Source organism: Plenodomus lingam (genome assembly GCF_022343315.1).
Source record: "Plenodomus lingam strain CAN1 chromosome Unknown scaffold_20, whole genome shotgun sequence".
Classification (NCBI taxonomy): Eukaryota; Fungi; Ascomycota; class Dothideomycetes; order Pleosporales; family Leptosphaeriaceae; genus Plenodomus; species Plenodomus lingam.
Window position 1 is genome coordinate 998,543 of NW_027093974.1, and position 11,247 is coordinate 1,009,789.

Consider the following 11,247-nt stretch of genomic DNA (forward strand, 5'->3'; position numbering starts at 1 on the left):
ACGAGGGACGCAATGGAGGACCTCGGTTGGAATATCTGCTTACCTTTATAGCCCTACAAGAGAATCTCAATCAATCGAGCGCCGCTGAGGCTGCGTCATGTGACGACGAGATGCAACTCTTCGACCCTACCCTCGTGGGACTTCGGAATTGTAATCCCGCAGTCATGGGTGAAAGGGCCACACTGAACTTCTGCTCTACGACCCAAATCAGATAGAGTCTGCCGTCGCTCACCTGGAGCAAAACGCCACCCCGTCAAGGCGTCCTGTAGCTAGTGAGAGCTAGAGTAAGAGGCATCTACAGCCCAGAGCCAGCGCTTCGATCGCATCCGATCCGTTGCGTGGGCGGGTGGGTCACGCCGTCTCTCGCGTATGCTCCCGTGCCGTTACAGCGGGCAGCTGTAGACGGGAGGGACTATTAGCCCGATCCGTGATGAGGGCCCTGCTGGACATATACCAACTCGCGCATGGATTAAACCCAGCTTGCAGCTCCTTTGATACGTTACTCTATGGCGCCAATACCAGTCACTTCCACCTATTCCAACACGCAGAAGCAACGCTCACAATGCAGACACAAGCTGCTGGGGTTCAAGTATTGGGGGACTACACCGCAAGCCAGGTTGGCGGGCATGGGCGCTGGCCGTAGGTGAAGACAATGATCATTGATCGGACCGTATAGTGCAGCAAAGACAGCCCCAACAGCAACTACTGCGGCTTCTACAAGAAGCGTACGATTGTCGAGACAAGTAAGTTAGTCTCGCGCTTGTCGCGGAACAAGCACCCGTCTATCATACCTAATGCCCGTCTGAAATATGGAAACAGTGGACCCTGATTAGAACCCTAATCTAGACTGTGTGTATATAACACTTGCACAGATGAGGATGATAGTTGGATTTGGATGCCGAAACGCCTCCCCTCACATCGTGGCGCGAAGACCAGAATATTGTACGTGCACACGCCACACAGACCAAGTTCGTTTGGTTGGTCGTCGTTCCATCCAAAGGATGAAGAAGCAAGTCGCAATATTCCAGACATGAGGATGTCTTGTCGAAAAGGTCCTTGTGCGGTAGAGATCGCCAATCAGTGTTCCGGACTTATGGTCGAGTACGCAACTCAGGCGACCAATGCGATCAGGACAGATCCTCTTGAATATATCGGAGCTGCTACCTTGCAATGATGCCATGTGGATGTGTGCACTAATCTGGCATGGTTGCAGGTATGCTACTGTCAGGGCCTGTAGTCTCTACATTGCCCGATGCTGAGCAGGTCCCAGGCCTCGCGTTCCTTTCTGGGGCCCCCTCTTAGACAGTCACGTTCAGGATTCATCGCAGGAGTAAATTGCACTGCATCAGAAGTCATGATGGTTGTACGGAATTTCTTCCGAGGGTGAAAAGAATCAAAAGTTTCAGGTGTAGCGAAAGTACAAAGTACCGTAAGCAGCAGCTCGAGGGTCGTACAGAAGCTGCAACAACCATTCCCCATGGAAATCATGGCCCGTTTCAGACAGCTGTTCTTACGCTCCTGCGCTGCCCAGCAGGGTGGGTACAGCTTCACATTTTGGCGTATTCCGACCCTATAGGTACACGGCGACTACGTTACAGAAATTAAGCACTTGACAGTCATTGGGCGGGAGAGTCAGCCGCCTTATGAGCTTAGTCAACCCTCCCTCGTATTATGGTCTTGGATCCTACTCCGCACTCGCCTGAACATTCGCCGCCAAGCGCACATCAATATCATGTTTGTCGCTACACATTGTCAGATTTGATGAAGAGGTCAGTCAGACATAGCCCTTAAACCCTGCGAATGGCTATCGACTTGTTTTGTGAAATAGCTTTGGGAGAAGTGATAGGTCCAGATGGACCTCAGATGCCAGCTGGCTACGCAATCCCATTCGCCTGAGTCGGTCATGAGAACACTATTCGCGGGCTGTTCCTGAACTATGGGTGCTTTTGAGGCTCTCAGCACCGCAGTGCATTCTTAATCTGCGGTGCCAATTTCCAGGTAGCCATGCCTGTTGTCTATCGCCTTTCGATTGGGCATTGATATTGCCTGCACAACACAAGTCTGCTTGTAGGAAAAAGCATGCATGGATGATTGTAGCGTCACGCAGGCAAGTCCAAGACGCTGAAGTGGCTGCCATCGATTCTGAAGGACCTTTCTACTGCAGGCATCAGAGAACTTCCCGGTATACATGGGAAGCTCACCATCCCCCCGGTCGTGGACAACGCACCACAACGTCCCATGCACGATCGATCAACTAATCATTAAAAGGGCCTTTTTTTCAACATCCTGGGAGGGGGGGGGTGAAGGTCGCATGCACTATCTAGTGGGATTTCGCTAGGAAGGTTCCACATATGTACAGCTTCCGCGGAGCTCGACCACGGCGGCTATCCAGTATTGGTATCGCGACGGCGTGCTGATCTACAATGTTGGATGCAACTACATGTAGCACATGCATTATTTTGGAGCTTGAATGGACCAAATTATCAGATGAACTGGCCAATATCAACAGCTAGCTAGCCTACTGATGTGAATTGCGCCTGACCTTGGCGTGCGACAGTGGTGGTGTGAACAAGGCTTGCAGCACTACGTTCTGGCGCGCTCCCATGGTCAAAGGACCGCAATTCGTCTCGATATGCACCTACAGCTATACTGGCCCCGGTAGTCTACGCAAGACAAGAAGAAAACCTCATTGCGACTCTGTCGAGGTGCGGATGTGCAGTTCACAACCCTCATGCAGTCTGCCTGCATCCATACTCCTGCATGGAGCCACGGGACCTGCACGCGCTTGCGCATTACTGTATCCGCCTGAAAGGTAGGCTTCCTTCCCTTCCCTCCCGATGAATCGTGATCGGCTGTGCTTACCCGGCGGCAGGACTCCTGGAGTATCTTTACATGTGAACACACATATACACACATGGAGAGAGAGAGAGAATACATTCACGGCCGCTAGAGTACCAAGGCACTAGGAAATGCTCCTTCCCTTCCTCCTCCGTTCCCAGCAACTGCGAAGGCATGGAATTACGGCAGTCACGTTGGCCACTTTGCTAGGTGCCCATAGTATCTTCTCCATGTGGAAAGATTGATGCCATAGCAAACCAACTTCGCTATGCTGGAAAGAGTTTCCTCCTCGATAACCCTCAACCCAATTCACCTATGTTACGTTACATGATGGGCTAGGCACATCCCAGCCCAACACCATCCCCCCACATCTTCCATCTGCCTGGGACATGCAGGATGCCTGCTTTGCTCTCCACCAACTATAACTTACTGGATTGCAGTAGCAGTAACGGCGAGAAATGTTCACTCAACACTACTAGCACGCCAATCAACGTTGCGAGCCATGCACCGTTGAAGCTACTCGGTGAAGGCTTCGTACAACGAGAAGCTCTTCAACTTGCGGACCCAGACAGGTTTACCTATTACCAGAACTTTGCCGAGTCGAGCACATTCTCGGAGAACGATGCCGACGAGTGCAGTGAGTACGACGATGGCTACGAGCCCAGTCAGAGCCAATCTCTTGATCGCCCTGGGAGGATTCCCTGCAATCTGGCGATCCGCCTCGCAAATCGATCCAATGGTCCGCCACTGGCAACGATCATGGAGCAACATTCACGCTCTACCTTGAACTCACGTGTCTCCTTGCCCAGTGTCAGTTGTGCTACGTCTTTGCCTAATTCCGATCATGTATCTCCGCCATGCACATTTCAAAAAATGCCGAACCATGCAGATGATCCCGAGCTTTCACGAATCGCAGAGGATGTTTCTCCGGAACAAGATGTCAGCACCATTAGGGAAAGCAGGCTAGCGAATGGGAGTGGGAGCACACCCCCGACAATCAAGACTCCAAACCAGACGAGTGGGATAGCACAAACACACACTACCGACTTTCACATAGGTGACACAGAGCACTCGACTGGTAGCCAGAGGATTTCGGCTTTCTTTTGCGATGTTTTACAGAGTGTTCAGAACACATCACGGGTCAGGTCGTCCCAGTTGATCCAGACTACCATGATCAAGTCCAAAGACCGACGGGTGAGACCGGTCCAATGCAGTCCGCGGAGCCATGGATACCAGTTTGACATTGCTCAGACCACTTATGACGAATTGAGCAACCCGCGTCTTAGGAATGGCTCGACTTCAGGCCCATCGCTGACGCCTCTTGGAAATTCTCAGATCAGGGGTCGGCAGACACCTTCATTAGCAAATGTCAAGTTTTCAGCTGAAGCTGATCCGCCCTTGCTCACAACTCTACCGCATGATTCTAAACTTATGACCGATAATAGCCCTGTACCTCCATTGCTGCCACCTTCGGTTGCAACGCGTTCAGATGAACGATTCGCTTCTGTGCATCCTGTACAACCAACACCACGCGATGGGGCGCACAATGGCGACACGGCTAAAGTGCCAGCGATCTTGAGCGAAAGGATATGTGAAATGCTGGTTCACAACACGCCTGAAAGCGTGTCCGTCTACCCTGGGAACGCCGCTTCGCTTGCACAGTGCGATCGCGCGATCGAGTCCAGCCGAAATGCCAGCTTCTGCAGCACCATGTCTACATCATATTCAGGGACGGTACTGGGTGTTGACTTGGACCTTGGACATGAGCTTGTCGGCATTCAGAACATGCCCCACTCGCCTTCGCCCACGCCAATCGCACCCCCAGTATGGTTCACACCGCAAATGGGAGAGCTCGAGGGACAAGCGTCCATGTCGGAATCTCCAGCGCAGGCGACGAATGATAGGACAAATACTACCTCGCACTCTGTAAAGTCATTCGCTTTAACGTCCCTACTACCCATTGCAGCGGCATCAGGTATCGTCACCCCGAATTACAACACGCCAAAGATATCCTTTTACTCTCCATCTGGTAATCTTATCCAGCCTGAGAACAGTTCATCGCCTGGAACAGGATCTTCAGAATTTAGTGGGTCTCCAACCATGGCGACATCCTACTTTTACAATGTTCGGAGCACCCCCATCCATCCAGCACCACCAGTACGTCCGGCTCTGGTACCGATGACAACTCCACCTGTGTTCTCAGCGCCATTGCCTGCGCATCTGCGACACCACCACAATTATCGACATCCAGAAAATTCGCAGATCGTTTCCACAGAGTCCTTTGTCCTCCCTAGTCCGGTTGTGCGAGGCTGTGGCGGTATCATCAAGAGTCCTAGCTTCACGCCTCGTAGTGGTTCACGAAATCAATATCCAAAGTTCAACTCTGGCTCATATCAGAAACATCATCGCTCTACCTGGTCCATTGTCCACGACTTGAAGTTTGAAGCGAGATTCTACAAAGCGGGCCTAATTACCAAAGCCTGCATGTTCCGCCGTCCTACAGCCAAGGGTGATGTTCTCCACAAGCGCCGCGTTGTTAGCCAATGCCCCGAACAAGAACCTTCCTCGAATAACAGGGATAGTGGCAGAAGCGGGGCCGCAACAATAGTCGTTGAAGAAAAGGCCCGAATGCGTCCAACGTCGCGTGAACATGCTCACAGTAAACTGGGTCCTCTGGCAGGACACACCATGCGGATATGTTTCTGTCAACCATACGACGGCGTGGGAAGATTGAAACACGAGGGTGCTACCGATGCGCCATGTATTAGGAAATTCAGGAGTGCGTCCGATGGCCTAGACCAGGCAAGGCGAACAGGAGAGAGGGACAGTGGCACGCAGGACTGCGAACTCCCTAATGCGCGTGTTGTTGGCAAGCAGACGGATTGCACCGGCCAGGGCGAGAAGAAGGCGGCAATTGGCAGGACGAGTGTAGGGGCCAGGATGCGAAGTGAGGATGTGAAGGTGGTGAGTATTGAGGTTGGTCTCCGTGTCGCGGCCATGGGAGCGTAACTTGTACATTGCAGCTCAGCATACCTACAACTGCACACATACTCCTCCTCCCCGTCGAATGAATCGTCACATATCGGATGCAAGTCAAGAATACGGCAGATGATCCGTAACAAACACAAACTCCCACAGCCTCATCCACCCACCGCGCTTGGAATTTCCAAACCATTCATATCCTATCCAAAACACTTTTTTGGATGATGGGTATGCGTCACAGGAGTTTTCGCCATGTCGATATGGTGTAGGGTGTGTATAAGGATGTGGATCGGGATCGGGATATGCATAGTACCGGTCACCTGCCTGCTATTGGATAAGGTGTTTGCTATTAAACTTACTACTATACAAATATACTTATACGTCGTATGCACACGAATCGTCACTTATGCCCACTCCCCCCGCCCTCCTGCTTTCTATTGCCCATCGTGCAGCTAGCGTTGTGCAGGCTGGGAAGTGCATGTGTAGGGTTTTTCTTTTGGAGAACTGGACGTGGGTATGAGCGTGGATCTGTGTGTGGTTGTATGTACAGGTACGTAATATCTACATATAATATCTCTAGCTACAAACCATGTCCATATCCCCATCAATGTCTTTTTCGAGCAGTAAAAAGCATTCACAATATCCACATATCCCTACCCTCCCCCCCTCCCCCAAATATCCCTCCAAAACTGCCGAAACCCATACTGCCTCTCCACCCTCTCATCCCTCACCCTAACCTGCCGACCCCCCAAAAGCCCACCCAGCCCAGCCCTAACCCCCAGCCCCCCAGCCCCATCCTCCACCTTCCTCGGCGGCGCACGCGCGCGCTCGAGAATGACGGCGGGGAGCTGGGGCGCGACGTCGGCGTAGCAGGCGTCGAGTTCGCGGCGGAGATTGAAGTAGGGTTTTTTGGCGAGGTCGGGGGCCTGCAGGTTGTAGGAGCGGGCTTTGGAGTTGAGGTCGGCGATGGCGAGGGTTAGGTAGGAGGATTCTGTGCGTTCCCAGTCCGGGTCGCGGAAGGGGGTGGGGGTTTGGGACGGGAGGGGTGGTGGGGTTGGGTTGTCTAGGGGGGTTTGGAGGAGGGTTGTTTCGATGGAGGTTTGAAATGTGGTTGTTTTGGCGGTGATTTCTTCTGTGATGGTGGTGGTGGTGGTGGTGTTGGCAGGGTTGTTTGAAGGTGTGATTGTCTTGATCTCGCTTGATATGGAAATCTGGGTCAGATTTCCTTGCTCGCTTATGGAGGAGAGTATCTCCTGTTTCTTCCTGGGTGGGTTTGATATGAGCTCTGCTTTTGCATACGCCTCGGCTCGCCTGACCTGCTCCTCCAACGAGCCGCCTATACTCGATATCATTCTGGCAGCATGCCTCTTCCAGTCGTGCCGTAGGCGAGTGCGGAACTTGTTCGCGGCCGACGTGAGCTCCTGTTGCTTCTCGATCCACGGGGGCACAATCTCCTGCTTCTGAATCATCTTGTTCAGAAAGTACTCGGTGGTATCGATAAAAGGACTCGAAGCATTGTGGTCTCGCTCCACGTTGATGCCCTTTCCACGTTTGATGTTGTTGAATTGGCCTCGTGCGATTGCATCCTCGATTCTCTGGCTGGCTAGGGAGGCAATGCCAGAGATGGTACCTGGAACAATGGTCCGCGCGTGTGGATCGAACCGGTCCTTGAGTAGCTGGAAGCGCGTCTCTCGCTCCATGGCATCCAGATCGACGTCCTCTTTGACATGCGCATATACAGTGCTTCTGTCCCTAGCATCGGCGAGCCGCTGGCCATGCCCTTCTTTATTACGCTTGTGTCCAGTATCAACGGTTCGCGGTGGCTGAACCCCTGGCATCTTCGGCGGCCTGCCTAATCTCAAAGGTTTGCGTGAATCATTCAGCATGCGCAAACTCGCATCGTGTATCGATTCCGTGCCCGTCCATGCCTCACTCGTGGCAAGGTCGCGTACGTGGCGAGAGGCAGCAGCCGGGAGGTTTGCCTCTGATGATCGTAGGCTTGCACCGGCAATGCGTTGTTCCAATTGAGCTTTGAGTTCCTCACTGAAGCCGCCCGACTCTTGTACAGCCTTGACAGCTCCATGTGCACCACTCGCTATGGCTTCCTCACTCATGCTTCGTAATCGCCGCGACAAGGCGCCTTCTTCTCTTCGCTCTGCCTTCACTTCCTGCGGACCTGAAATTTCCACCCGACTATCATCCTCCTGTGTCTCATCATTGTTACTGCGCTGGGGAGTTGCATTTGCGTATTGCCTCACATGGTCAGTGGCAATCGAGGCTCGAGGGATTGACGGTCGCTTCGCGCGCAAACAGCGGGCGCAGATATAAGGTCGCGGTACGGCAAGTACGGGCATACAGGCAGTTCTTTCTTATTCGAAATAAAAGTCCGACGATGGATTAGACCGTACAGATATTGTAACAATTCAAAACGAAACCAGCAACGTCATGACGAACAACATGTCGATTTCCGCTAATGCGGCATGCTAGCGCGTCGCTCTATCGATAAGTCAGCCCTACACGTGTGGCGTCGTCCCTCACTGCAGACTCCCTCCCGTCCGTCGAATCAACAATCCATGAATCGGGACTCACCCACCAACCGGGATGGCCCTACAAATTTTCTTGCGGCATCGGACCGCACGCGTCTTTGGTCTCGGCTCAGGCGAGACAAGGAAACTCGGGGAGTACGGGACACACGAGCCTGGGGTTGTAGTGACATCCCGGTTGTGAGACGTCTCACTGACGGTGCATTTGTGTGGAGGACCTTGTTACATGGGTTTGACTGTTGTGTAATGAAGAGTGGGTAGTTGTGAATGGCCGTGTCGAATGGAGTGGGGATCGGATAGGAAATGATGTTGATGAGGGATACGGTGGGGGCTTCCTTGCCTTGTAGTCGTGCATCTCCACGATAGAGCAGTGCCGGCGTGGATTAGAGTATGGTACCTGGCATCAGGTTCTACGAAGCCAGTACTTGTAGAATTATTGGCTTCAACATGAATGCGAGTAGCTATTTCGAAGGTGTATAGTTCTTCTAGGTGTACCTATGAAGCGACCGTCGTCGACTTGTCTATATGCCATCGCAAACGCCGCCCATGCTCATGAAGTCGCAAACGCAGACAGAAGAAAGCATTCCACTCGTACCGGTAACCCGAACTCCGCAAATGGGTCATACAAATGCACAAAAGCCCAAATCCCCTCCCACCCACAATGACACATCTACTGCAGAAGAGGATCACGGAAGTGCTTTTGGTGGTTGTTGCGCTTCTCGTTACCAGCTTCGTACCTGTTGCGGGCACGGTCTGCCTTCTTCTGTTCTCGCTTGGCAGCTTTTTGCACCTCAGCCTTCTTAGCATCACTAACGCCAACCATGCCCAGACCGCCGTTGGCGCGGGTGACGAGCTGTTGTTGACGCCCACGACCTTCCCGCGCCTCATCATCTCCACCGTCCATCTCGACATCGCTATCTCCATCTCCCTCAGTTGATCCGGCAGTCAAACGGCGCTGGGCATTCTCCATGCGCTCAGCCACACCAGGGTAGTTGCGCAGGTTCTGGCGGTAGTATTTATTAAGCGATCGGTGACCAGCAGTCCGTCCGGATGGTAGATGCAGCTCATACTCATCGTGGTAGACTGCATGGGGGGTATTGTGAGCATGCGAGTGGAACCCATCCGCGGCACGATGTGGGCGAGGATCTGAATGAGAATGATGCTTTGACTTGTTGAGCGACTTGTGACGGTGTCTGCGATCAATGGGTACAGCTGTGATCTCGTCTGTAGGAACGCTGGATACGGTGCTGTCGGTTTCCCAACCCTCATCTTCTTCGTTGTTGCTTGACATGGCTGCGTCATCTGTCGTAGTCTTGGTTTCCCGTTTCGCACCGAGCTTGACACCGCCTCCGGTAGTTGAAGTGGAGTCGTCTGACTCCTCCGCCATCTCGTCAAAGTCGGCAGCGTCAGGGTACGAACTCCGGAAGTCGTAAAATTCGCCAACTTCGACAAGCTCCTCGTCAGATTCAAATGCAATCATACAGTGACCTCGATCACGCATGTGTGTTTGAATGCCAGATGCAGTGTGAAGCATCTTGTGGCACTTGAGACATTGGTGGCCAACGTGAACCTTGTCGTGTAAATATCTGATGAGGTTTTCTGGCTCAACAAGATAGTCTTTTTCTGGTACAAACATTCCGTGAAAGCGGCCCATGTGTGTAAGGTTCAGATTAAAATTCGGCGACTTGTAGTTGCAGAATAAGCAGTCCAGCAGCGGATCTGAGGGCGCCTTGGTCGAGGCTGCGACAGAGCTCTTGTCGTCTTCTGCTGTAGACTCGTTGGTGTTGATGGATGCCTTCTTCATGCCGTCCACAACCTCTGACAAGTCTTTCTCCCCATCACCATTGACCGTGACCTCTGACTCGGCCATGGACTCACCCAGCGAGAAGGCCGAGCTGACCATGGAGCCTGTCACCGAGGCAGTGTCATCCAGATGAGCACCCCTGCCTGACTTTGCCACATTCGCCCTGTGCTTCTGGCTGTTGACGTGGTTGGCGTAGGCATTCTCGCTAAAGTAGGTTTTTTGGCAGGCTGAACACGATTTCTCGAACGAGGCTTTGGCGGCGGTGGCAGCGGCGGTCGCCTTGTTTGCGAGCACTTTTTCGGTGAAGATTTCAGACGAGAGGGGCGGGAGGGAGGCCACACGGCGCTTGAGGTTGTAGCGATGCCAGTCGGTCTGCATGTGAGCGCGCTGCAGATCGCTGGAGCGAAAGGCGACCTGACATGTGTTGCAGGTGAAGGGGTGGGTAGATTGAATGTTTGCCTGCGTAGGCACCTGCGACGCCATTTTTGCCGTGTGTATAGAGTTGTTACAGGGGAGATTGGGGTAGGATATCAGGTTGGGCGTGGTGCTCGGTGATGGCTAGAAATAATTCGGCGAAAGGTGGGGGGGGGTGGTTGTGGGCTATCGATACCGCCTCGTTGTGACTGGCCGAGGGGCAAATTTGAACGTGCGCTGCTGAGTGAAGCGTGATTACCAAGGCGGCCACAGAAATGAACTCTGTGATACAATCTGTACACAGCAATCCTGCAGTTGATTGCCCAGCGCCAGATGATGAGATGGTACTCTAGAGTGGCTGCAGGCCATGTACTGGTACTCTACGATTACTCTCTAGAAATGATGATGATGTAAGCCAACGGAAAGTGCGACCAAGGGAAATGGGTGAGTGAATGGCAAGCAAGTGCGCGGGTGCACGCACCAACACAGCGAACATGACATCAGCTGCCAAGCACGGTGGCACCTGCCATCCCTGCGCCCGGACTGAGCCACCGCCACCTTTGCCCGCCCGGCAGCCGTCCTCCCCAGCCCTGACAGCCCTACGGACCTTAGCAGTAGGAGTACGCTGGTGTTTGCGGTCGTCTCTCTACCTAGTCACATGTTCTT

General features: G+C 53.0%; 3 protein-coding genes across 3 annotated transcripts; 1 reads left to right on the forward strand and 2 right to left on the reverse strand.

The window, feature by feature from the left end:
- Positions 1 to 3,234: 3,234 nt before the first annotated feature.
- Positions 3,235 to 5,847, forward strand: IAQ61_011322 (uncharacterized protein; the record flags this gene model as incomplete). Its single annotated transcript, XM_003843822.2, has 1 exon — positions 3,235 to 5,847. One exon carries the CDS (start codon positions 3,235 to 3,237, stop codon positions 5,845 to 5,847), a length of 2,613 nt encoding a protein of 870 aa, XP_003843870.2.
- Positions 5,848 to 6,396: 549 nt separating this feature from the next.
- IAQ61_011323 (uncharacterized protein) lies at positions 6,397 to 8,174 on the reverse strand (the record flags this gene model as incomplete). Its single annotated transcript, XM_066099150.1, has 2 exons — positions 6,397 to 6,431; positions 6,641 to 8,174. 2 exons carry the CDS (start codon positions 8,172 to 8,174, stop codon positions 6,397 to 6,399), a joined length of 1,569 nt encoding a protein of 522 aa, XP_065950669.1.
- Positions 8,175 to 9,033: 859 nt separating this feature from the next.
- On the reverse strand, positions 9,034 to 10,650 carry IAQ61_011324 (uncharacterized protein; the record flags this gene model as incomplete). The annotated part of the gene is made up of 1 exon (XM_003843824.1): positions 9,034 to 10,650. The coding sequence occupies one exon, from the start codon at positions 10,648 to 10,650 to the stop codon at positions 9,034 to 9,036; it is 1,617 nt and encodes a 538-aa protein (XP_003843872.1).
- Between the last annotated feature and the right edge of the window lie 597 nt (positions 10,651 to 11,247).